This window comes from Semicossyphus pulcher, unplaced genomic scaffold (genome assembly GCF_022749685.1).
Source record: "Semicossyphus pulcher isolate SPU_LCO1_2020_fin unplaced genomic scaffold, fSemPul1.0.p SCAF_22, whole genome shotgun sequence".
NCBI classification, from domain to species: Eukaryota; Metazoa; Chordata; class Actinopteri; order Labriformes; family Labridae; genus Semicossyphus; species Semicossyphus pulcher.
In genome coordinates, this window is record NW_027211696.1 from 20701044 (window position 1) to 20728782 (window position 27739).

At 44.2% G+C, this 27739-nt stretch overlaps 2 protein-coding genes across 2 annotated transcripts in view; both read right to left on the bottom strand.

Moving 5' to 3' along the window:
• vcanb (versican b) overlaps positions 1-11602 on the bottom strand; it is a 28941-nt gene extending 17339 nt beyond the window's left edge. The window contains exons 1-5 of the mRNA XM_069673892.1: positions 11209-11602; positions 7327-7501; positions 7003-7130; positions 6153-6446; positions 84-854 (exon numbers count right to left, since the gene is read on the bottom strand). Of these exons, the coding sequence (XP_069529993.1) occupies positions 84-854; positions 6153-6446; positions 7003-7130; positions 7327-7501; positions 11209-11602 (1762 nt within the window). The remainder of the gene's footprint in view (positions 1-83; positions 855-6152; positions 6447-7002; positions 7131-7326; positions 7502-11208) is intronic.
• A 3809-nt stretch (positions 11603-15411) lies between these two features.
• xrcc4 (X-ray repair complementing defective repair in Chinese hamster cells 4) overlaps positions 15412-27739 on the bottom strand; it is a 28946-nt gene continuing 16618 nt past the window's right edge. The window contains exons 7-8 of the mRNA XM_069673733.1: positions 26176-26317; positions 15412-16513 (exon numbers count right to left, since the gene is read on the bottom strand). Coding sequence (XP_069529834.1) covers positions 16411-16513; positions 26176-26317 — 245 coding nt within the window. The 3' untranslated portion in view covers positions 15412-16410. The remainder of the gene's footprint in view (positions 16514-26175; positions 26318-27739) is intronic.

The window sequence follows — 27739 nt, forward strand, 5'->3', positions numbered from 1 at the left end:
TAGTGAATTTTCCTGGACTTAAATTTCATTGTCATTGGGAGAAATGACCGAAAAAGGGAATACAGCAGAATCCTGTAACTCACCTGATTGATTCTGGTCGTGCACGTTGACGACTATTACATGGACTGGTTTGCCTGATGAGTCCCCGTCTAAAGGAACAGCCAGTTGGTCGATGTCGAACGTGGAGGCAGTTCCAAGAGTGACGTCCTCTTTAAAAACTAAGGCAGGATGTCGGCCCTCCTCGCCGGTCCCCGTCTCCGGTGTGACCTCTTGAAGCCATGAGGGTCTCGATGTGGTGTCGACCCCCAGCCCTGGTGCAGAGGTGATCCCTGGAAGATCTGACGGTATCGGGGTCACCATTGCTCCCACCTCAGCCCCACTAGCGCCGTCATCGCTGCTGCCTTGCTCCCCGCTGCTCTCACCTCGGCCTGACCCTGCCTGGCTTCCCCCCTCTCCCCCTTTGGAGATGTCGAGCTGTGGGGGCTGTGAGCGGGTGGTGGGTAAAGGAGGGATCTGAATGGGGGGCAAAATGTCTCCTCTAAGTGGTTTGGACTCAACCCTATGTGAGTCAAAATCCTTGACATCGTAGTCGACAAACTCGGGGGTGGGGGTCACAAAGCCTGTGGTGTGGTCTGACTCTGTGTGGGGGGCTGCGTGTTGGTCCGGTGAGGCAGTGTGTGGTCTCTCTGTGGGTGAGAATGCGACATGAGCCGGTCTTCTTGTTTGAATTTCTGCTCTTTCGGGATCTAAGGCTGATCCGGGGACTGCTTTACTGGGAGCGTGTGTGGGGCTGTCGGGTTTGAGCTTAGTTGAGGTCATCGGTGGATTCCTGGTGGTCGGCTCTGGAGGTGCAGCTGGAAGAGAGGAGCAGAGGGGATGTAAAAACCAAAGAAACAACACTGGCTGTCAGCTAGCCCTGATCCTACGCACTGCTTCTGACCATCTTCGGTTCAGACAGTTTTGCAGGATCACATGACCACTAATGCCCAAATGCCCCAAAACAATCATCACAAAAGGGAACCATGAACCCAAATGAGTCTCAAAGGTGATTTAAGAACAGAGAACTAAGTTTAAACAACACACTTTGACGAGATTCTTTCCCACAGCGACCTCAGGCTCAAGGGCGTTAGGGTAAATGTCAACATGGTCAGTGTTATATCCTACAGGTAATTAAGCGAGCGCCTTTATTCACAGGTTTGGTTTAGGACTTACATTAAATGTCCAGGAGTCAATTTATTAGGAAGCATCTGATGACAGAAATCAATAAACCCAATCCGATCGTTTCTTTTGAACAGAATGGAATGTCTTACCTGCCTGTCTACCTGTGCACATTCTAGTTGTCATTGCTCATGAGCTGATCTTCCACAAGCTACAGCTGGCGAGCTAGTTGCACAAGAACGGCAGAGGTTTTCGGTTTCTGTATTTTTAGTTGGACACATTCAACATCTTCACTCATGCCTTTTTTACAAAGTTGCTCAACCACCCTCGACTCTTTGGTCCTGATTTACTGAAACTGGGGGTTACAGGTTGGTTCTGGAACAGAGCTTTGGGTTTGCATGCAGTCTTATGCAGCAGCGACGAATGCCACCACAAAGAGCTGAAATGGTTTTTGCCAAAAACTACATTGTGTAACTTCAATATGAAACAATAACGGCTGCTGAAAATGGCTGAAAATCAACCTTTAATCTAGTGTTGCGCTAAACAATGTACCCAAGCCAAGTCAAGTTTTATAATTGTATCATAAGTGGGCTAAAACATGCACCTCCTTTAAAACAGGTCGGTCGAGCCAGCGTCAGTTATACCACAGAATGTTTACAGAATGATTCAGTATTTTGTGACTCAGTAAGAAAAGAAAACTGCACTATGTGGAAAGTGCTAATCACACAGCTGTCAGACAGATGTGGCTTTAAAAGGAAATGTAGCAGCTCTTATTCTTGAACCATGAAGTCACCTGTGAGAAATGAAACAGGCCCGGAGACGGCTGAAACAGAGGAGTCACAATGAAAACCTGAATGGGGCCAGAAAAGACGAGAGCTAACAAGCTAACCTTTTCTGTTGCTATTTTCTGCAGTCGCTTACACGGTGAGCTTCCATCTCTCTTCTCTAAACACACTTTATTCACAGTCCTGAACAGAGCTAAGGCTTTTGTTGTAAAGCCCTCTTTAAATTAGCCTGTGATGCTAGCAGAGATTTATATCTCATTATGATGGAACACATACCACATGAGAACAGACAGGAAATAAGATGCCAAACACTCACACAATAGTCTGCTTTGTGCAGGTCTAAGTGCTGACTTCATGTAGTCCTGGGCTTTGAACGTCACTGACATAATGCTTTAATAAACGCTGTGCAACTGACTCTCCGCCGTCCCTCCCTGCTGCCTGACAGGCTGGGGCACCTATGGACAGACGTATGGGTGGGAGGGGTGGGAGAGTTGGTGGAGTTCCCCCTTTTCTCTCTCTCCCTCTTAATTTTCCATTTTTCATCCTACACTCTCAAGCAGATACATTTATCTTACAGCTAGACTTGTTTGAGCTTTGACTGTTGCCTTTTCAGTTTCATCATCTCGTTTTTACCTCTGTAACAGTTTATTGACATCTTACGTCCCCTAAAAGTTCTTGTTGTTTCCACTGACAGGCTCAGGTTGTTATTCTAAGTGTGTGACAACATGACAGAAAGGATCCCTACAGAGATAGACCTTTTTGTTACAGAGGAAGATGATTGTTTTAACCACACACAGACGTTACATCGCTCTCTGCACACACACCAGACTCCATTCAGAAAAACACTGATTTTACTTGGCATAGCGCGGGGGTTGCTGTTCTACCGCTGCCTTGATCTCAAACCTTTTTTATGTTGTTAACACATTTACACAAAAAAACTAACCGATTAAAGCAGTGATAGACCAGCAACTCCCATATTCTGCAAAACAAAATCACTGTTTTTCTCAATGGAGTCTGGTGTGTGTGCAGAGAGCGATGTAACGTCTGTGTGTGGTTAAAACAATCATCTTCCTCCGTCACAAAAAGGTCTATCTCTGTAGGGATCCTTTCTGTCATGTTGTCACACACTTAGAATAACAACCTGAGCCTGTCAGTGGAAACAACAAGAACTGAAACTCCCGCTGCCTCGATTGGTTGGAGTATCTTTAGACTGTTTTTATTCATACTTTAACGACAGCAAACATCTGAGTACTTTTTCCACTACTGCTCATAAAGGTGTTTACTGCCTGCAGACTCTGTCGATCAGCTGCGGTCTGCTCCGGTCTTTCACACCATGAAGACCCTGGCCGCATTATTCGGCCCCGCCCAGATATGATGTCATGTGTTTGGCTGGCTTACAGTCATCTGGCTGGTCTGGGGTCTGTCCTCACACTGTCACTTCACTGTACGTTACCTCTCTGCTGCGTACCCAGCAGAACACATTGCACAGCTTTCAGGTTCTGAAAGTACCTCTGCGCTGCCAAACATGTGACTGTTTGCAATTATATCATCTGTAAAGAATCATACTTGAGAGTGTAATTGGTTCCTGTGCTGCTCACCTCTCTCAGGCTCTCTGTTTAATGAGGATGTTAGGAGAGCTAGCGCTGTACTCCTGTTCTTTTCCACCTCCTCCTCCCTCTGTCTGTCTGTCTGTGTTTGGGCAGGGTCCAGCTGTGAAGCATTAGGGACCTGTCCCCTTTCTGCTGTATCTGTGTTAGAGTGCATGAGTTGGGTTTTCCCCTCATAAAAGTGCGTGCCCCACCATAAACAGGGCAGGGGGACTTTACTCTTCTCCTGTTTGGGTTTGTTCTCTGCAGTTTGCGGCTTGTTTGTGCTGCAGGACACTTCAGTAGTTATGTAAACGTAAGTAACGTTCGTGAGACAAATGTGTCAGAGTTTGGACATTAGGAGGAGGGTCAGCTGGGGGCTTTCACAAAGATTCAGCGCTGACCTAAATTCGTGCAGATGATGAGAAAGGACGGGAGGAAACCTGTGCATGCTCACCTCGATAAATAACTCATCTTAAGATTCATCGTTCATAGTTTTCTTTCTGTTCTTCAAGGAAGTCTCCTTAAATTGGTACAATTTCATCCTGACTCAAGTTTGAAGAAAGTTCTGTTACCTATCTCTCAACTGACCCTTTGCTAAGTCCCGCCCCCCTTGGTTACTGTTGCTATGCCTGTCAAGCTTCTGCAGTGAGAGATGTTATGACGGAATTAATCGCAAATTTCTGGAATAATAGTTCCCAAATATCAGAGAGAAGTCGACAGAAAGGACGACAACACACATCTGAAAGCTACATCCAGAATATAATGTGTCAGAGCGTTGAGGATGAAGAGGACATGAACATCGAGGCAAACGCTCACCGGTCCCAAAGCAAGCGTCAGGCACCCCACGTCTCGACAATTCATGTTAAGGACAATCATAGACAGGATCAACATGTTCTCATACAGCAGGGTAAGTCAATATATATTGTTTTATTTGAAGCTAATGTTTAGTTATGACTCGCTATAACTTTTATTATCTAATATGTTTCAGCCCAGTGCGAACAAGACTCCCTTTTTCAATTAGTTTAAAGCGCATCAGGATATCGCTCGCAGATCGTGGCTAAGTAAAAGCTAAAAATATGACACCCCGCGATTGGACATTGGCTGTTAAAGGGAGGGGCTTAGCGAAGGGTCAGTTGTCCTCATCATTCAGTGGTGATCTCTGGAGGGTTGTCACGATAACAGAATTTCAAACTTTGATACGATACTAGTAAAAAGAAAACAATACTCGATACCGGTTTCGTTACCATGGCAACAAAAATATATAAGTCCTAGAAACAAAAAATGAGGTAATTTTCCTGTTTTTAAATTCCAACCTTGCAGTGCACAGTGCAGGTGCCAAGTCACTAAACACACACCAGATCACAGACACTGTTAATGGTACTGAAAGGCTTCATGAGCAGGATTCTCCATATTAAATATTCCCTCTTAATCATCTCTGCTGTCTGCGTCTGCAGAGGATCTGCCCTTCAGCTGTGTTTCTTATTATTATTCTGCTGTTTGGGGCGTTTCTGGACGTCCATCACAAAACGTCTCCATGTGTCGTTCTGTGAGAACAGTCGGCTGTGTCGTTGCTGTCAGAGCTGCAGGTGTGACGGAGGGCGGAGCAGACAGACACACAGTAAAAACTAAACCCTGTCCCTTCCTGCGGGGTCGTACGGAGGTGTAGGCGTGTTAGTTTGTTGTTTAACTGCTGTGAAACAACCAGAACATAATGTCTTATTTCTCTGTTGGCGCTTGCTCTCTTCACTTCCTGTCTATGTCGCTTGACCACAGCTGCTCTCCCTCTTTTGCTGGCGGCAGCTTTGGGTTGAAAATCTGACTGTAGATCTGCTGCTGTTTTAAAACTTCGGTACCTTTTGGTGCTATCGAATGTAAAAAATAACGGTAGATTTCATCGTTGGAGGGACTTTTGGACACAGCCCGACACAGATACTGATCTTAGAGGGAGCAGTTTCATATAGTTAATAAAAATAAACCTTTTCTATGTGGCTTGTGTACTGATCTTTCAAAGGTAACATCCTTTAACCAGAATCAGCCTGAAGCTGCTCTCTGCTCACTTGCTCTCTTTCAAGCCACCTCGCAGACACGGGAGTTGCTGATCTCCTGCTTCCTCGATTGGTTGGTTTGCTTGTGTAGTTAAGTGTTTCAAAAATATTGTGTTGGATTTGAACTAACCATTCAAAACACAGAAGTCACACAATAACACAAACTAACCAATCAAGGCAGAAGTAGACCGGCAACTCTTTTTGTCAATGGAGTTCGGTGGCTGTGAATACACCCTTAGAATAACAATCTGAGCCTGTCAGTGGAAAAGGACCTGTGACACTTTAAGGTTAAATGCTCAGAAAGGAACAAAGAAAATCAGCTGAGGACTCAGTCCCTGTGTTTAAAAAACAATAATGTTTTAGTATCAGCTGTCAGTCTCTCTGTCAGGCCTGCTGTTCTGATTCTCCACACCGATTGGATCCATCCCTACAGGCTTAAACCTTTAGATGACCCACAGCAGGATGCACTCAACACCAGCCAGAGTACAAACTAATATATCTGAAGGAGAAGTGTGACCTCCTCCGGCTGAATCTTCAGTGATGTCAGACAGTACAGTCAGGTGCTTAAGTCTTACCCTTAAAGCAGAACACTCCATGCTGCTCAGACTGGTCGGGGTATCCGGTCTGGTTCTTGAACTTGTAGAGCGTGCGGACCCCCAGCAGGCCTCCTCCACACTGAGGCTTGGGGACGGTGACGGGGTAGCGGACGCTGCCGTCGGACAGCCAGGCGTAGATGCAGCTGTTAAGCCCCGCCCTCCAGGCTGAGTACAGCTGACCGGGTGAGGCCAACTCGGCGTCGTGCTTCTTACACTCCATCAACGCCTGCTGGAAGGTGAGTTTATCGCTGAGGTCGGGGTAGAAGACCTCGCCTTCACACAGCAGAGAGAGAGAGACACAGGAAGTTAATATTTAAAGCTGAGGTCGTATTAAATTCATTTTTTATGGTAAAAACTGTGTGTTGCTGCATTTCCTGGCCTGCTCTCCCTCGAAAAAGACATCTCTGACCTCACTGGACAAACCTGTTTAAACAAAGGTTCAATAAAAACACAAAAAACAAGCCTGGGCCACCAGTGCTTTGAAGAACAAGCCAATCAGTCGGCTTTATTTGTGGTTTTAAGCCTCAGACAAACCAAACAGACACCAAAGCACGAGCAGCGACCGAATCCAACTGATGGGTCGCGTCATGTTGCCTTTTTCTGGGCCAAGAAGTTGGACTTGAACACACCACAAAGACTGCAGCCGAAAGCCAACAACCATGAACGTTCTGCGGCTGCTTGGGGGACATAACCCTCCATACCAGCAGGGGGCAGTAGTCTGTCCTTTTTGCACCACTCTCACTTACAACTAACAGTTTTACATAAATTAAGCTTCCCCTTATCGAGAGCATGTCTGATTAAATTATTAAAGTTGCTTGCACTCATTTACCTCGTAGTTTGTCCACGTAGCAGTACACGTCGTAATATTCGGTGGGGTCGCGGATGCCGTACGATCTCACTCCTGGTTTCTTCTCTAGGTCACCTGAGCAGCCGGGACGGGGCACTGTGATTGGGTATCTGAAAAACAATGAAGGTTGCACAGAGTTTAAATGATAGAAAGTCAAATATTTGAACCTGACTCAAACAAAAATGAACTTGTTTAAAGCATTTTGTAGAAGTAAGAACGTGTGTGATTAAAGAGGAAGAAACAGGCACGAGAATTATCACACAGTAAACATGTTGTGTATGAAAATGTTCATTTTGAGACACACACCTGACTGACTGGTCGGCGAGCCAGCCTGCGTCACACTGGTCGAAGCCGTCCTCGAAAGCAGCCGTCAGCTGTTCGGGTTCGGCGATGTGGGCGCCTGCGTCGTGACACGCCCTCACAGCGGAATGAAAGTCCAGAGTGTAGCGGCTGGTGTTCGCTCTGTAGTGGAACACCACACCTGGAGAGGGAGCAGAGAGACGAGGGCGTCAGAGACAGAGCAGGTTTACAGTGTCCCGCTTCATGATGTCGTCAGCGCAAAGTTTTCTTATTTCACTTTTTCAGAGCTGTTTTAGTTTCTCTAAAAACTTTCTAAAGTCACAAACTCTTAATTTAAGTGTCAGATATTAGTTTTTATTTTACTCAAAAGTGTGTTAAGCCTTAACACGTAGGTAACAACGTTTTTATTATGCGTCTTGTTGAAAAGCATCTTGGGAGTCGTAGTTGATTTCCTTCAGTTTTTATGTCCTCAGGCTTCTTTTCGCTTCGACTTTTTATCAATAAAACAGATATTTTCTGATCAGTTCACCTTTAGTGACTCAACATTTACATTGTCTCTGAGAGAAAAGTACTTTTACTGTAAGTGTCAGAATAAATATCTGCTTTGTAGGTCTACTGCTTAACAACAAACGTCAGAGGAGTCAATGTCGTGACTTCCTACTCGATTCTTTTTAATGTTTATCTGTAACTTAAAGAGTAAAGCTTGTAAACCGAACACACACCAGAGCGCGTTTAGCTGACGCTACACTTCCGTGCCTGTCCCTGAATGTACCTTTAAGATACATAAAAATCATCAACAACTGCACAAGAGACACAAACACAAACTCATCATTAAAATCAGAGGGAACTAAACAAGATACAAAATATAACACGATACCAGAAAACAGGAAGCCCTTGTTAACACATGACTTACACAGACTCGAGGTCCAGATAAAAGACAAGACAAAGTAAGTTACACTAAAGCACAATAAGTTCATGGTTTAAAATGTTAATATGCATTATATATTTAAACAATTAACGACTTATTAGGAGACAACTGTACGAGTGTCTCATGAGACTACATGACTGAGTTTAACCAAAGAAACGGTCACAGTCTGTGGCTGGATTTATGGAACATTTAAGAAACAGGCTGTGATAGCTGGTTCATTTAAAAACAACTGGAACAGTCCGTAACACTTGTGTATGCTATCATTAAAAGTACTAAGAACGTTATACTTCATCCTGCTCCTCTTCAAACATGTACAGTTTGCTATGTGTTCAATTTTGAAGAAGAAATAATTTTTCATTTACATGTTAGAAATCCAAACTGTCCCTGTGGATCCAGTTTGAGTTCTGCAGGTAAGATACTCCTTATGTTCATCCCCTGGAAGAGGGCTGTTTGTCCCCTAAAGGATTTAGTGATTTTAAGAGCCCTTAAACATTTGATTAAACTGACTTTATCTGAATTATTGCTCCAGAAAAACCTACATGTGTTGATACCAAATAGAAACTAAGACGATTTAACGTTTGGGAAGACAGCATCCTTTTTTTTTGCTCTTTGACATGATAAAAGCCAAAAATCCACAAAGGAAATGAAGAAATATTGTACATTTCCTAAACCTGGATGAAACCATCATCACATTTCAGTGTCTCATCCATAAAAAAGACTCCAGGTTACACCAGAGAGTCCTCCTGACAGAGACAGAATAACTCCAGCGATAGAGACCCCCGATCATTACCCGACAGTCCACAGAAACACAAACCGCTCATCTCTTCCAGCTGTCTTCCTCCGAGTGTATGTAACTGTTGTCTGGACTCATTAGCTCCTTTATTCTGGGCTGGATGGGAGGGTTCATTTCTCTGCTGCGAGGATATCCTGGCAGAGCTGAATAGGAGGCTGAGATGTTAAATGGAGAGTTGTGTGTCACTCATAGGGAGCGTCTTTGTGAGGAGCGTCCCAACAAAGACTCCTGTTCACTATTAATGTGGAATCTGTGTAAATGTCGGAGGCAGAGTCTCTGTGGGGTTTCCACTGGATGAACTCTGACGGCCGAACCCGAGATATGTTTGAAATGCACTATAGTCCACAATATGAAGTCACTGTGACTTTCATGTACAAACTACCACAGGGAGATTCACCTGTCAGGCTGTCTGCCTGCTTCACTGTGCACCAAAGTAGAGCTGAAATGAGTTGGTTGATTAAAGGGTAATTCAGGTCTTTTAAACATTATAAACATTATTTTTTAACATATTTTGGGGTCTAAATTGCTAAAAGGGACAAAGAGTTTTGGAAGTAGTTCAGCCTGCAGCAGTGAAACAGGCTGTCATGGCTGCAACATAATCCTTGATGGGTCAAAGGTCGTCCACTACAAGTTCTTGTTGTTTCCACTGACAGGCTCAGATTGTTCTTCTAAGTGTGTGACAACATGACAGAAAGGATCCCTACAGAGATAGACCTTTTTGTTACAGACTTCACATCGCTCTCTGCAAACACACCAGACTCCATTCATAAAAACAGTGATTTTAGCTCTCAGGACACAGGAGCTGCTCGTCTACCTCTGCCTCAACCTGTTTGTGTTATCGGGCGGCTTTATTGTTTTAACCGGTTATTTTAGATCGCACACAAAATATAACAAATTTAAACTAACCAATCGAGGCCGCAGTAGACCTGCAACTCTTGTATACTGCAAGGTTAAATAACTGTTTTTATGAATGGAGTCTGGTGTGTGTGCAGAGAGGGATGTAACGTCTGTGTGTGGTTAAAACAATCATCTTCCTCTGTAACAAAAAGGTCTATCTCTGTAGGGATCCTTTCTGTCATGTTGTCACACACTTAGAAAAACAATCTGAGCCTGTCAGTGGAAACTTCAGGACCTTTTGGTGGACGACCTTTGACCCATCAAGGATTATGTTGCAGCCGTTACAGCCTGTTTCACTGCTGCAGGATGAACACACTAATGTAGATGTTATTGTTGTACATGTGCCATTGCTGAGTTGTTCTCTTGACGTCACTACTGTCTTCTACTACAGCTTTCATTAAGTGTTTCTTTGTTTTGGCCACTGGGGGACAATTTACAAGCTGTGACCACAACGCGGACTTATTATCACCTTGTAAAGGTTTTTACAGCGGCCTTGTGAGTAAACAGAAGATTATTCCAACATCAGCAGTTACAGAGACACATAGCTCTGTTTTTGGTCTCCACACTCTCCTAAGAGAAATATCTGTCTCTTTAGCTGCTAAACGCTGCACTATGATCACCAGCTATAGTCGCTTACTGTGTCTGTTTACTGTTTGCTACTGAACACATATGTCACAGTGTTTTTACAGCTTGTTTGGCTTGGACAGGGAACCAAAACAATGAGCTAAAAGATGCTAAAATGCTATTTACAGCTGCTATATTCGTCAATAATGAGCACATTAATACCACTGAGACATCGGTGAGGTTTAATAGTTTAAATTGGTGTTGCTTGGAATCTTTTAATTGTCCTGAATCTTTCATTGGTTGTTTTATCCGTCTCGTTGTAATTACCTTTACCTTTAAGTATTCAGAATTTTCCTTGTTTAATTGTTTTCCTGTTCATCTCAGGATGCTCTATTTCTGTCCTTTGCACCATGTAAATGTGTTTTTCCAGGATTTAAAATAATGAAATAATGAAATAATGAAATAACGATAATAATGACGGCACCTTTCACATAAAACATCGTCTTTATCCATAGTAGATATAAAAACATTGATTGAAGCAGCTTTACAGGAACAGTATGTGATGAGAGCCCCTCCTGCTTTGTCAGGTCTCTGCCAGCTCCAAACATCTGGATTCAGTCACTGAACACGTTTGTGGACTCTCACACTGACTCCTAATTCGACCTATAAAAGAGCAGCGTTGGCGGCGTGTGTTTGTCTTACTCACCACTGACATTGAGGCTGACGGTGCCCTGAGTGTCCTCCATCCCGTGCATCACCTCGCAGCGGTACTGCCCCGCGTCGCTCGCCCGGAGCCGCACGATAATCAGGGAGGCGTCTCCGACGGACAGCGGGTGGCTGGGCACCGACACCCTGTTCTGGTACTCCTTCCCCACCTTCACCACCCCGCCCTGCGCCACCAGCACCACCTTCTCCTCCGCCTCCTCCAGCTTGGTCCACTTGATCCTCAGCTCCTCCTCCGGGCTCTGGGTGGAGCGAGGAGGAGCAGGCGTGGTGTGTGAGGGAGAGTGTGTGGAGTCAGGTGTTATGGAGAAGTGGCACGGCAGCACCGCCCGCCCCGCCAGAGAGCTGGACGCAGAAGAGGTCTTCTCCATCATCATCATCGGAGGAGCTGGAAAACAGGATCCTGCATGTCAGACACGAAGCAGCAGCTTTAAGAGCTGTCTGTTGGATATCATTCATATTAAGGTTTTAGTTATTGTTAATGTTTTGGTACTTTTACAATAAAAAACTTTTATTTCAGTGTTTTTATTTAAAGATCATCAAAGTAAAACAAAAACTTCAGGGTCTGTTCCTCCTGTGAGTCATGTGAAGTCGTCTTAAGTAGGTGTTAAACACAGTGAACACATGAAGTAACCCTCGGAGCAGCTTTCACTTAAACAAAGGTTCATGTTTCAGAGCGAGGCTGAGAGGACAGGACGGAGCTTTGGCAGCACAAACATCTGCAATCAGACGTTTCCTGCTGCAGAGAAGCAGCCAGGTGCATCAACCAGTTTCCACTCTGTCAGAGCTGAACCTGCAGGCTGCCTCGGGTCTGATTACGACTACGTCACAGAGACAGAGAGAGAGAGAGAGAGAGAGAGACAGAGAGAGAGAGAGAGAGAGAGAGAGAGAGAGAGAGAGCATGACGAAGAGGAAAAGTGGTGACATCATTTCCTGCTGGAATAACTCACCTGATGGAGGACGAGCTGAACACACACACAGCAGGCAGAGCAGGTGTGTGAGGATGTGAGGGATCATCTCAGCACGATCTGCAGAGGAAACATGATGAGTGATTCAAACTTCTGATCAGTGATAAGCACTTTTAGATCAACACGTATTGATCTTATAGATCAACAGAGGTCTGAGCAGTCGTGAAGCACTCAGTTGTTTTACATCAAAGTTAGACTTTGAAGATTTCACTGAATCAAAGTCTTAAAACAGTGAAAGAACTCGTTGGGGAGGATCTTCTATTTATATATCAGCTATATTATTCATTTGGTTTGATCTTCACATACACTACATCATTGCAATATTATTAGGAAGCAGCAAATGAGCTGAAAATGAAGAATGAAAACATTTTGCTTCTGCACATTTCAGATCCTTACACAGTGTAAGGACTACAGAAAATCTAATAATTGGTCTCTGATTCGGTTTAATCCATAAAAAAGTCAAATTATCTCACGAAACTTTCAGAACATGAAACTTTTCTTCGTCATTAACAATCTGACTCGATGAATACGCACAAAGTTTCACAGCTGGACACAAGATGTCTCCTGCTTCACTGTAGTCTCAGTGTTTCCACATCACAAGCTTCTAAAATGCCTACTGCACCCTGATTGGCTGCAGACTAGCTGTGATGTCACAAATCCTGCAGGTAAAACCAGCTGCTGTCTGAGATTAAAGGTGAGTGAAGAGAAACTTTTCTCCTGAAATCAGACTGTACACACTGATAACTTGCTCTGCTGCAGAACGTTGGATTCTTTAAGTATTCTGCTTCTGATCCTGCTGTTCACATTTACAATGGAATACTGACCTTCTTTGTTGGGGAAGATCTGCAACTAAATCATATTTTCACCACACAGACTTTGCTATTAAATATGAGCATGTATGTGGGGGAAGTGTGAAGTTTTACTGGAGTGTAAATATATATATTGTCTTATCAACTGTCCAAATATATGAATTAACTTTAAAATAAGACAAGAAAAGCAGCACATTTTCACATTAGAGAAGCTGCAATCACTTCTTCCTCCACTGCACTGTAACTTTCTGTCTGCATGTAAATTCACTAGTTACACTTTCCACACAGTGGTTACTTTAATCTGTTTTGCACTCTCACTTTTGAAACCCTGAGCAAACTCTATAATAAGCGTTTCACCTTTAACAAACACTGTACCGAGTACCGAGTCTTATATCTTGGTCTATGACAGTTTATTATGATATTTCATGATTTCACATGGGATCTTCCAAAAGCAAAAGTCTCTAAACTAAAGAATTCATATTGATTTATATTATTTTTAAGATACATTTTGGGCAAAAGTGAAATCAGACCAACTCCCGGCTGGTTTGAGGGACAGATGTGTGGTCACAGCTGGAGCAGATACGCGCGCAGCTGCGGTGATAAAGCTTATCAAGTGATCAATTGCTCGAGCTGTCAGTGGATGTAAATGCACCTAATTAGTCCCCAGTGTCACTTTCAATCAATGAGTCCGTTATCATTGAGCTGTATCAGTGTGGGAACATTCCTGCCCACCACCCAGAAAGACCCCAGCTCCTCCGGTGGTAGCAGGGAGAGGCATGCAAAATACAGCATCAAGTAAAAGCAATGCCCTGAAACTATCGAGCAACTCGTGTGCACGTGTTTCAGCGAGTCTCACGAGATTTAAGCAACATCTAAGAAAATTCTGTGCACGAATTTCTGCAAGAAACGTGTAAAAATGTCATATCTTACCTTGTAAATCCTAAAAAAAGAAGAAAAAAATGTCCAAAATCCAGGTGGCTCTTCTCGGTTTATCACCTGAAACTTTTCCTGCAGATTCTCGGAGGTCCCGCACAAACCGCAGCGTCTGAAGGCTCCTCTCTCTCAGCTGCAGCAGATGTCTGCCGGTCGGACCTCTTCTTCCTCCTCTCAGCACTGGCTGCAAGTTCAAATCCACTTTACACCCGCTATTATCCACACATTACGAAGAGGAGGGGCGCACATGTCCGCACACACCCCCATAGTACACCGCCCAGTGCAGGGAGGGGGGAGAGAGGGGGGTGTGACAGAAAGAGGAACAGAGTGAATGAGAGGAAGAGTGGGAGGTGGAGATGGAGGAAGTGAGAATGGGGACACCAGGAGAGACACCAAGAAGGAGGAAAGAGAAGCATTAAAGGGTCGCTCCACTCATTTATCATCCCGCCTCCATAAAGTTGGGATGACTTTCAGGAGACAGGTTTAAAAGACATCATAAAACTCTGTGCAGTAGATGTCGCAAAGTCCTTAGCTTTTATCCAAAGTATGGAACAAGTCAGAAAAAAACTGGATCCTACATGTCCCATAATGCAACTCCATAGAATCTTTGCAGTAGGATCAAAGCCGCCTCCGACAACAAGACTCCACAGGTCCAAAACGATCGATCCTGATCCAACACTAAACTTAATTGACCTGTTACTCGCACAAGTTCGACTGCTGGATCATCTGTGTTCATTTTTGTCGATGAAACACAAACTGCAGATATGAACACTTCCAAACTGTCTAAAAACCAAACACCGTTGTGTCTGGTTGGTCTTCTCCAGGACCTGTGTCTGATGAACTCTCCTGCTGCTTCCAGCTCCTTGAGGCTGACCAGTGTCCAGTGTGATGAGCTGTTAGCTCGGATCAGTACCAGGATTTCTCTGATGGACACCAACTACCGGCGTTCTGTCTCAGCTGTGGAGCGCCTGTCCATCTGTCTTCGCTGAGTGGCAGTTTCACTGTATCTAGCAAGTCACACGTGGGCTGAGATCTGTCTCACTACAGCGCGATGAAGCCAAAACAAACAGATGTTACTGAGATTTAATGACAAACAAGTCTAAGTGAAGTTGTATCCTTTAAGAGGCTTCTGTGGTTCTGAAGGCGGTGGCCTGAAGGAGGTTATGGATATTACTGCAGATCGCAGTGATCCATTGAGCTGATAAAAAGTTCCTTAAAGAGGATCCAGCATTTCTCCGGGAGATTCTCGGGTTCTCTAAACATACCGTTGAAAAAACACTTCATGCATTAGTTCTACTCATGTAGGCTCCTGCCTTTAAGACCTTCAGATTATCAGCACTACTTGCAAGATTTCCCCTTAAAATATAGTTGATTAAAAACACACCCTTTTAATTTACATGAGAGAATCACATGTTCACAATATTTATTGTTACAAATATTAAAAGGACAAGTTTTTAAATATGTAGAAATCACATTTCATCACCAGTTCATGAGTCACAATACCAAAGCAGAAATCAGACACATTTATAGAAACTACACTCCCTGATCAGAGGATCTTCTCGTGGTCAATTAGAAAGTCAAAGGGTTTGTTGAGGCGGTTCTTGCAGTCCTTCAGAGGTTCTAGGGATCATTTAAGATTAGTAGGTGGTTCTAGCAAACATTAAGGATGTTTTAAGGTTCCTTTTAATGATTGTTGTTGTAAGGTTCCTTGAGGTAGTTCTAGAGTTCCTTTAGTAGTAATATTCCTACATATTCAGGGGGCTTTAGTGCACTACATGGTTCTTTAAGGTGGTTCTAGATATCCCTTAGGTGGTTTATGGTAGCATTACATGGTTCAAACGGCCCCTGCAGGGCTCTAGGGTTCCTTAGGGTGGTTGTAGTGATCTTATAGGATGTAAAAAGTTTCCTTTTATTCATTCAAGGTGGTTCTAGCTATCCTTTACAGTGTTTTAGGGGTGGTTCAAGGCATCATTTAAATGTATTAGGATCTCCTTTGATCTTTCATGTGGTCCTTTAGGAGGTTCTAGGGTTACTTTAGGGTACACTTAGGTTGTTCTTTTGATCCTTTTAGAGGTTTTGTTGGTTCTTTATATGGTTCAAGCATTACTTTCGGATCCTATGGTGGTTCCCAAGATCAAGAGGAACTGGTAAGTGGCTGAACACCACTATCTGCCAGAGGAATAATTTCCAACCCTCTAGTAGAGTACGACAGATTTGGAGAATCTACGACAAGGAGAACTGAAGCTGTTCCAAGTGCTCCTGATGGAACAACACCTCCATAATACACTGTTTTATTCCATTATTATTTGTCACCTATCTGCATGTTGTTACAGATCTACAGTAGTTGCTTTTAAATCATTTGAGTGCATCACCCTTATTACATAAATATGGTATAAAAATATGACACCTTTATCAGTATAAATCAGTGCTGTCATCATGTTCATCTCTCTCTCAAACCAGTCTGAAAGCGAAAGGTCAGAAGTCGTCAAACAGGTCCTCTGCATCTGAAGTTGCTGCTGCAGCATCTGTGGAGCGCCGGGGAGTCGGCTGCTTACTGGATCCTGCAGGGGGGTCGGGCCTGTGCAACACACACACACACACACACACACACACAGAACGGGTCAGTGGGCTAATGAAGCTGGTTTACAGGAGAGTTTTCCTGTTGAGACGGGAAGTGTATCATGTGGCCCATAAGGAGCAAGACTGGAAACACATGGGCAACTTTAATACCGGTGTGTAGACATGTAGATGTGTAGATGTGCCTGTGTGTGTGTGTAATTTGGGCCCAGCAGCTCCCCCACCTTAAGTGCTCTACATCAAATGCTGGACTTGACTACCTGTGTGTTTTACCACGTAGAGCCTCGAGTTCTCCTCCAGCTTCTGCTCTACACTGCGTGCTCAGTTATTAGGCAAGCTGCACTTTTGAGGATTAGTTTTATTATTTAAGAACAACAGCGCTCTTGCTCAATCCAAAATGTTAATAAACCTCAAACCTGAACATTTAAGGAAGTGAAAGTGAGGTTTTGGCTTATGTGCGAAGAATATCTGTGTGTGCACAATTATTAGGAAACTATTAGTGTGCAGAATCATTACGCAACTCGAAGAAAAGCAAAAATATTCCCATCTCACGTCTTTATTTTCATCTTTTAAAGCCAAATAATAAACAAACAACTCAAACTTTCTTTCTTCTTTAAGGCCTTTACTGGCTCGCCACGCAGTGGAGTACTTTGATGCATGAGATGGAGCATTGTCCTGCATAAAAAACATGGTCTTCTTGAAAGATGCAGACTTTTTCCTGTACCACTGTGTGAAGAAAGTGTCTTCTAGAAACTGGCAGTAGGTTTGGGAGTTGAGTTTGAGTCCATCTTCAACCCGAAAAGGTCCAACAAGCTCATCTTTAATAATTCCAGCCCATACCAGCACCCCACCTCCACCTTGCTGGCGTCGGAGTGGAGCTCTATGCCCAGTGCTGATCCAGCCACGGGCCCATCCATCTGTCCCATCAAGAGTAACTCTCATCTCATCAGTCGTCAGATATTTCTTGGCCCAGTCGTGGCGTTTCAACTTATGTGTCTTGTTCAGTGGTGGTCGGGTATCAGCCTAGTCTTACCTCGGCCATGTCTCTGAGCACTGAACACCTTGTACTTCTGGACACTCCAGGTAGTTTGCAGTTCTGGAATATGACAGCACTGGAGGATAACGGGTTCCTGGTAGCTTCACGTTTGATTCTTCTCAAATCTTTGGCAGTTCATTTGCGTCTTTTACTCTCAACACGTTTCTTGAGACCCTTTTGGCTATTTGCAACCAAACGTTTGAAGGTTCTTTGGTCACGTCCTATTATCATGGCAATTTCAAGAGTGCTGCATCCCTCTGAAAGATGTTTTATAGTTTTTGACTTCTCAGAGTCTGTTAGATCTCTTTTCTGGCCCACTTTGCCTGAGGAAAAGAAGATGCCAAATAATTGTGAACACCTGATATAAGGTGTTCCTCATTACACAAATGCACATCACCTAGTAAGCTTAAATCCAATAGGCATACAAGTTTATTTAGCTTGGAGTTGGAAAGTATACATAAAAATAACGATATGGTCAAAACACCCTAATAATTGTGCACGCAGTGTATAGACGCTCATATATCCTGCCTTCCCTTGAATGTAAAACCATGTGATGTTTAGGGTTCAGGAAACAATATGTCAAACATGCAGAGGATGAAGGAGGGATCAAGGATGCACAGTGGGTAGCAGAGAAAAGAGGGCAAGAGGAGATCAAGGACTTGAGAAGGACAACACAAATGTAGGGCAACTTGTAGACAGCTCTTCATCCTCGGGGGCTGCTGATTGTAAAGGTCTGAATATTCAGTCTTGAGGGAATAGTTCTACGTCACGGGTCGTTTGCTTGTTGGATCTTTTGCCAGTTAGACGGGAAGACTGATATGACTCTAATATCTACACAACAAGTATGAAGCTACAGCTAGCAGACTGTTAGCCAAGCCTAGCATTAAGACGAGTAACAGGACGAGGCAGCAGCCCTCTGTGAGAAAATCCAGCTACAAGCAGTGACAGGAAGTATGGGGAGGAGAGAGTGGGCGATAACATGCACCAAAGGGCCCAATGCATCGAGGACTTTGCCTGCTCCGTACCGGCACCTCTGCCCATTTTTAAGGGTACCTATTTTGGTTGTTACAGAGATGGCGGATGCCAGAGTTGCTTTGGCTCATGTATTCAATCAATGTACCCTTCAAGGTTCCTCTTTAGCTTAAAGACTATCTACTCCTAACTCGACCAACAAAGAGTACTTCTACATGGCTACAACCCTTCTTTGTGTGATGCCCATTGAGCTGCTGCCACAACACAGGTCAGTTAAAAATGATGCCAAAGGAAAGATTCTTCGATAGATTGCTCTTTTCTTTTTTTGGAGTTGGTTGCATTCGGTCTGAAGAGCTCCTCAGACGATGTGTTCCCAACTCTGAGACATTTTAGTAGTCCATGTGAACCACCCAACGTGCGAGTTAAGTTAGGATCTGAAATATGGAAGGGGAATGAATCAAACAATGATCAGGTCGCTTAAGGTCAAGAAAATATTGCTGATTTCCCCTTCTGTAAACCATCCAACATGCAGCCCCTCTCTCCTCCAGCCTTACTGCATTTATGAATGACATATGAATCTCAGGCCAAGGTGACCTGAGGACCAACAACAACCCGGAGAAGCACTTTGAGCTGTAGGTCACATGCTTTTTTAAGAACTTGAGGATTTTCTAAGAACAAGAGTACAAGATTGCCGACTCTCTCCATCCAATCGGGCCTCGCTGTAACGATGATTAGCTGAATGAAAGAAGGCGATGAGAGAAAGGAGAAGAGAGCAGAGGCCCTGAGCTTGTTTAAATCATTACCAACTGTAAGAGAAACAGTGCCGTGCTCCTGGAACCAGTTAAGAGGAAACAAGAGACGTGTTCACTGGAGAGAGGGGGAGCTGTTTGACGCTGCCACGGAGGACCACCAGAGACTTGAACACATGGCGGGAGGGGGACGTGACGAGAGCGGTTTCAACCCCGAGAGGTGAGGTTAAGCTCAGGCATTGGGCACACAGGAGCCCCCACACAGAGCTGGCCTGGTGACATACCAGAGCTGCAGCATGTTCACCAATTATATGCTGATTTTTGGCTTAACAAACTAAACAGAGGATCAGTTTGGTTCCAGCTGGGGAGGTTGATTAGTTTCGTCTAAATGAAAGAATTTATATCAAAAGATCTGCCAGTTTAACATTCAGTGCAACAACTTCATTAAAACATTGTTTTACCCTAAAAGGGAATTTCCTTCATTTCTAAATTGGGCCGTATTTCTACAGATTTTGGGCTCTGAATGGTTAATAGCTACAAAAAGTTTTGGATTGCTCTTTAGATTGTTTCAGTCTGCAGATGTGAGACAGCCTGTAATGGCAACGTAACCTTTCAGGCCAAATACGTCCGATCAAAGGTCGTCCACTAAAAGTTCTTGTTGTTTCCACTGACAGGCTCAGATTGTTATTCTATGTGTGTGACAACATGACAGAAAGGATCCCTACAGAGACGGACCCTTCTGTTGAGGAGTAACCAGACTCCATTGATAAAAACAGTAATTCTACTGTTGCTGATCTACTGCTGCCTCGATCCTTAAGCTTCTGGTGTTGGTTGATTTAAACTTGTGGTTGTATGAACTTATCTTTTAAAACAATAAAGTCACGTAATAAACATCAAACAAACTAACCAATGGAGGCAGAGGTAGACAACCAACTCCCAAGTCTTTGGAGGTAAAATGACTGCTTTTGTCAATGGAGTTTGGTTGCAACGTAATGGGTGTTTGACCCTACTCTCTACCAAAAGGTCTATCTCTGTAGGGATCCTCTCAGTAATGTTCTCAGACACTCAGAATAACAATCTCAGTCTGTCAGTGGAAACAACAAGAACTTTTAGTGGACGACCTTTGATCCATTCAGGATTATGTTGCAGCCATTACAGCCTGTTTCACTGCTGCAGGTTTAAGCAATCTACTGGAACAATTCCTTTTAAGATTGTTTAATTAGTTTTGAGAGGACTGAAGGGGTATAATCATCCAGTATTTGACGATAAGTATGAGAATCATTAAATGTTAAGCTTCTGTTCTTGTGAAGCAAAAATTTGTTGTAACCCTAAAATCCTTCTTCAGGGGGTCCTGATCCCCCGGCTGGGAACCACTTAGTGAATTAATCCCTCTGACGGATCATCAAAAACTCCATCATACAACTGTAATACACTGAACAGCTGAGTCTGATCATATTAGAAGGACACAGCACAACAATCAGAAGTCATACGACCACTCATTGTGCTTTATACTATGAGTGTAAAGCACAATGCAAACACACAGTGAGGCTGTACCAGGGCTGTGTCTTGTAGTGATTATCTGTGATGGCTAGGAGCAATGTGTGATCATTTACAGAACCAGTCCGTGTGTTTCACTCAAAGTTTCTTTTCATGGGAAAACAGTCTTGAGAGTACACAAACAATTAAGATCTCAAGGACGTGTTAGCAGGAACTGCAATGAGTCAGAGATGAGACTTTGATCAGCAGAACTGTTTAATACAACTCAAAACTTCTGCTTCCTCAGAAAATAAGAGAAGTTCAACCATTTAGGAAATACATGTTTTTAGCTTTCGAGCTGAGAGTGGGATAAAAAGATGTCTCAAGCACAGAGCTGGGGCAGGATGTGTTTAGCTTAGCTTAGCATAAAGACTGAAAACGGGAGGGGAAAGTTAGCTCTGGTTTTTAATCCACTGTTTTCCACTTTGATCAAACCTCTGGCTGGCTTCTCTTCCACTACAACATGTGTCAAAATGACGGACAGATCCGGATTTCCGGAACATAAACACATATGATTGTCAACTTCTCCAAGAAAGGATGTTTGGAAACACAGAGTGGGGAAAAATACGAGTCCTCCCAGTTCACATCTTTACAGTACTGGTGCCAAAATCAGTGATTCCTGGAATGATGCTAAAAAGCGTCTGGAGGGAGATTGTTTAGGAAACCTACAAGTATTGATGGTCTAAGTGTTGGTCTCTGACAGGCATGATGGAACTAATTCCAAGTTTCCTGTTGGTCAACAACAACAAAGCAAGAGTTCTAGCACCTAACTCCTCCTGAAGCCTAAACCTGTTGTTTGTACACTTTGCTTGTGGCTAATAGTATCGTGTTACAGGTGTTGTATCTTTGAACTTGTGAGCTGTTTCCCCCTGCTTTCAGTCTCAGCTACGCTAACCACATCCCGACTCCAATTCTGCTTCTCAACATAGCACAGCTCTGACTCTACTTGACTTGATTCTCCTGGAACTGGTACTTTGTCTACTTGGTGTTCCACAGACAGTCTCTGCTGACTGTCGGCAGCAGCTGTGTTTCTGTCTTCAAGGGGACACAAACACCGGCAGGAATCTAACTTAAGCGATACATTTATGCCTCTTCTGTTTAGTTACTCGCTCTTCATGTGTACTTGACAACTTTAACTCTTTTACAAAGTCACCACTGCAGAATGAAACTAGTGCACCAAAGAAAGTACCAGGAACCAGGTACTATCCCGTCTTATGTCATTGGAAAATCAAAAATGAAAGTGAGTCAAGTCGAGCTGTACCATGCAGAGGAAATGAGTTTGTGCTGAACACACCGAGAAACGTTCCATCTCACTCTTTACAGAAGCAAATGAGATGATTTTCCTTTAATGACTCATCTTCATCTTCTGCTCGTGTCACCTTCTCCTAACTCTCCTCTTTGACTCCCTTCACTGTCTGCTCCTCCTCCTCTCTCTCCTCTGTGTGGACGACCTGCATGCAGAACAACATGGAGGTAACATTTGAAGGTGAACGGGTTAGTGATAACGAGTAGTGATGGAAATGGAAAAAACAATAGCTGGGTGTAGGACTGCCAACAGCTCTGAACCCCCCACCGTAAACAGCCCCCTCTCAGACAAAGCCTCTCTTCTGCAGGTCGCGTTTGCCAGCTCGGAGGGGGGGCAGCTTCTGCAGCGATCAAACAGCTGCTCCCCGGCTCACTGCTGCTTCTTGTTGAAGCCGTCAGAGCTGGTAATAAGCCCCGGTAATGGGCACCACTACCAACTACTGACAGCAGCTGGGGATGGATGGCACCACTTACGGCCATCTGCATGTGGCACAGTTTACAGTGGCTGGCACTCGGAGGAGCTTGGACTCGGTATATTCCCCCCTCTGTTAGAGGGACACAGGGACAATGTCAGATTGAGACATGTCTTTGGAGTATTTTCTAAACGGCCACGTCCAAAAAGACGCTGGCAGACGGGAGATACGGGAACAAGAGTCTGAGTATTGTGAGGCTTTGGATGTGCAGCAACAGGGACTCAGAGCTGAGATGGTCTGACTCTGAGTGTAGATACAGAGACTAAAGACAGAAAAGAAGAAAGTTGCATAATTGTTTCTTTGAAAGCAGTGACTGACTTTGGCTTCAGCTTTGGGTCATGTCCTCGACTTCCCTTAGAAATGCCCCCGCTGCACTGTGCTCAGACCGGAGAAGAATGGTGTTCACCAATACCCAGCAGATTAAAAGCCTGGTTCACTTTCTCACTTAACTCTGGTGGTGTCGAGCTTTGAAGAGATCTATCTGTGAGCTCTAAGAAGTCTAGATTCAGACGTCTAAATCACTGCCCACGTCACCAGTCTGTTCACTCACTTCAAATTGTTCTGATGTTGAGCTCATTGATAGCACTCAGAGTTTTTCTGCAGGATTTAGAATGGAGACGCCATCTTTCTACAAGACTTTCTGCAAACCTAAGTTGACCCCCAATCGTCCTCAGCATTGGGAGTTTGTTTTAAGAGTTCCTGTGAGGTATGCTGGCACAAGCATGAGAAAGAAAAGTCATTTGGGGGACGACTTAGAGTTTTTTAACGTGCTGAAATCCTCCATCGGTAGCGTTTCCTAATTTTCTTTATAACGAAAAACCTCGAGGTTTCCTGCAAATTTCTGACTCAATTTAGCTAGCTAGCTAGTTAGCATCCCATGCTTGCTCACCCATAGACTGTATAAAAAGATGGCCAACATGACAGCTCCCTAAAAGTGAAGCCAAAGCCTCTCTATCGCCCCCTGCTGATTGGCTGCAGTATAGCTCATAAAGCCCGCCTCCTCCATTAACAGATGGGACATGAGTCAAACTACAAAATCAAATACACGTCAAATACATTTTTCTAAAACATGGTGTTCATTTTGACAAGTTTACTTCTAATTAGTTATTTGATGCTATAAAAAGGGGGCGTGGCCTCATGATTGACAGCTCTGCTGACAAATGGGGCTCCTGCAGCGTTCTGTTCCCGAGTAGCAGAGTAGAGGAGGAACGGCGAGAGGAGACGTAACTAACACTAACACTACAGTCATTGAACTTTCCATCAGCGTGAATATCTGCTTCAGACCGACACAAGAAGCTGTTCTGCTGCAGACTGAGCCCACCTGAGGGCTCCAACACGCCAAGGACACCTGAGGGCTCCAACACGCCAAGGACACCTGAGGGCTCCAACACGCCAAGGACATAAGGTAAAGGTGTGTTTGGGTAGAGGACTTCTGCTGCACACACTCTGGATACAGAATTTGTGGGTTTTGGCTTCACTTTTGTACAACGAGAGGAGGAGGAGACGTGTCGGCCATCTTTATATACAGACAATGGTTTGTTATACCTGACCCTGTCCCTGTAGTTCTCCTGGAGTTTCAATACCTTCAGTACCTAACTTCAAATATCTGCATATAAATGAAGAATCTGCCGGCGCAGGGTGAGATTTTGGTATGAGAAATGTTGGGTGTGTGGATTATCTAAAAGAGGGATTAAGATCTAAAGAAATGGACAAATAAAGCCCAAACTATCTGCAGCCTCCCGATGGTTTCCACTCACTCATTAGTGGATTTGTGTGTTCACATAAACTCCAGAGTGGAAAAGGTCTTTTCTCCCGAGGCTGCCTCCTTCGGCCGGCTCATCACCAGCTGCTCTGCCTAAAGCCAAGCAGCATGTGTTTGTGTGCTTAAACAGATAAAACCGATAGAACAGACCAGCAGCACAAACCATAAACCTGCAGGATAACGCGGCTCTTTTATCACCTATAAACTGAGAGAGAGCTGAATTTGATATTCGCCCTCAGAGGAATGTTGTAAATGTGATAACGCCCTAAAGGTGGACAGCTGGGCTTTCTCTCTGCACGGAGCAGGAGGAAAAACTCGGACACAGGAACAAGGTCACAAAGAGAGGTAAAATAACGGCCTCGCAGATGTTTGCCTCCACCGACCAGTCAGGCTGCAGTTTACATATTTTGTATATTAAAGATATTTAAAAGAATACATTAACCTTAAAACAAAAAAAGACGGGAGAGTTAGAGGTAAGGAAATAATACCAGAGAACTCAGTAGACTCCTCTCTGACAGCAGAAAGATGCGAGAGGGGTAGAGCGAGGGAGAGAGTGTCCAGTAATCGATCGCAAATGGCGTCATTTTCTCAGATGAACACAAAAAATTAAAAAAGACAAGAGCTAAAAATTCGGAGAACCTGAGATATCGCGTTCATGAGAATGGGATGAACGTGAAATAACAGTGATCTTTACCCACTAGTTCATCCTCGAGGCAAAGTGGACATTTCACAGATTTAAAGGTGTTTTCTCCTGAGGTATCAGTCTCACAAGAAGGGAAGTATGGACGGACACACACGGCGGCAAACAAAGGCACAGATAGTTGGACTGAAGAGAGGACAGACAGGCGGTCAAACAGCCTACAAGCAGATGACTGTCCAGACAGACAGACCAACAAACAGAAGGACTTAAGATGGACTTATGGATGGATGGACAGATGGATGGATGGACAGACGGATGGATGGACAGACGTATGGATAGTAGGACGTACGGAAGGACAAACATGCCGAAACATAAACAGACGATTAAAGAAATGAACCCTCTTGTTTCTTGGATGTCAGTGTGTGTCTCCCCTGTGAAACACACACTTTGCTGCCACATTCCTTCACATATTTACTGATTGTGTTGTTGTCAAACAGAGGTTTACAACCGACTGCAGCCATACGAGTGACATTATCTTTGCTGCCCTTATTCTTGTGTGTTTTTTTTCACGTACAGACCAACAGCAACCTGGGGGGCAAGTCAGAAGAGAACGACTGCTAATTGGGTGTAATTACCCGACATAAAGTAGATCCCTGACAGGCAACTTTTATTATGTTTGATTTTCCCATTCGGGGGGGGGGGGGGGGGGGGGGGATGGAGGAGGGGGGAGGAGGTGAAGGAGGAAGAGGAGATGGAGGAGGGGGGAGGAGGTGAAGGAGCAGGACAAGAAGAGACGACAGAGATGGTTCAGCAAAGGAAACTGATAATAAAAAAGAAGCTGTGAAGATCTCCTCTCCGTGTTTTGTGCTTTTGTTCCACAATAAAGAAGGGAGGTGCATTACAACCTCAGCAAAGTGCATTTAAATAGAGTAACTGTGTTTGGTGCTATATTTGGTTGGAGGTGTCCCACCCTGGCTTAATGAACACATTTGATGGTATCTGTATGAGCGGTTGCCTAGCTACAGAGCCAGTAAACTTCCAGGCAGACATGAAGTGAAACCACAAAGCAGGAGAAGATGATGATGTAGGAGGAACTACTTTTTCACACATTGTCAAAACAAACTGCAGCAGCACAAACACTGAACACGACACGTGTGAATGACATTACAAGTGGCGGTGCAGCGCTGTACCTCTTTCTGTCTGAGCTCGGTGGGTTCGGTCTTTTGACCGCAGGGTCCGGGGCCCCGAGGTGACGAAAGCGCCGCTTTCGACAGGGGGCCACGTCTGTGATGTCCTTCAGGCTGTCGTCCAACGGGCTCGCAGCGGAGGACTCTGAGGAAGGAAGAGTAAATTGCTTTTGATGTGTTTAACCTTTTATTATTTTTCTGGTTTGTGAGGCTTTACATGAAGGTTTAAGTTGTTTGGATTTTATTCTGTTTCCACAAACAGCACAAGAAGATCTTTTACTGTTTTTCTGATGTTTTTTGTTCAGAATATTTTCAGAGGCACTTTTTGTTCATGCTCTGTGAAAGTTTGACACCAAACAAACTTTACGTATTTCTGTCTTTGTGAAGCACTGTGGTTCAAAGTCTGTTCGCTTTTTAAGGTACAATATAACTCAAATAAACTCTTAAACATTCTTTACTTACTAGTTGTTTTATTTATTACTAGTAAAAAACTGAAGAAGAGGTTGTTGATGTCAGTGCCCGTCAAAGGCCTGAATGAGTCCGTCCAATCATTTCATTCAGACTGAAATTATTCGCTCCCTGCACAAGAGGGCGTCTATCAACTTGCAGGGTAGGCGTGGGGTGCATTCCTGCTTCCGGTAGAAGTTTGTCGATGTGAGGAGATGACTCAGAAGAAAGCAGAAGATCTGGATAGGATTAACGTATCAGCGGCAAGAGAAGAAACCGTCATTACATAGTGTGTCTCGATGTGTTAATTCCACAAGAAACAACTCGGAGATGAGCTTTCCTCGGTTTCCAGTCGACCCGAAAGTACGGGCTCAGTGACTCATTAAGATCTGCAGAGACAAGTCAAAATACTCGCCTCTGTAGTAAAGAACTGTCTGCCTGCATGCCGTCTCCCTCTGCACCATGAACATCATGCTGTGTTGAAGAAGACTTGAAACTAGAGACTGAGACCATAAACTCATTAATGTTTACCGAGGGAATACATCAGGAGAGGAGGAGGAACGTTTTCTCATAGACTTGTATTGACTGCAGAAGTATCTCTTGGTTTCATAACTAACAGTTCTTTACATTTCTCTACAGTGTGAGCCTGAGAGATGTCGCCCAGCATCTCACCAACATCTGCTCAGCTGTCTGCTTCTGCTTTCACCACCTTTCTGTCCTTAAACGTGACAACGACGGCGCGAGCGTGTGGAACAACAGAGAAGCAGATGGTCCTCCACCTGAAAAATCAGCTCGTTCTACAGGGACAGAAAGGAAGAGGAACCGGCGGCTGAAGCTAGCAGCAGGAGGACCAAAATGTGGAAACACCATTAACAATGCAGAATCTCTCATCTCTTACATGAATCACTGATCGCTGATATATTTCTCTCTGCTCTAGTCTGCGGCTGGTTTCCACATCGCCCTCCGTGTTTGCTGTGAATATACTGACTCGGGTCTCTGAAGCAGTCTGTAAAAGCTGCTTGTTAAACTCAGTGACCCGACTGACCACAGAACAAAGCAGGCAGGTGTCAGAGTGCAGAGAAGAAGCTGACAGATATTAAAGCTTCTTTCCTTTCATCTG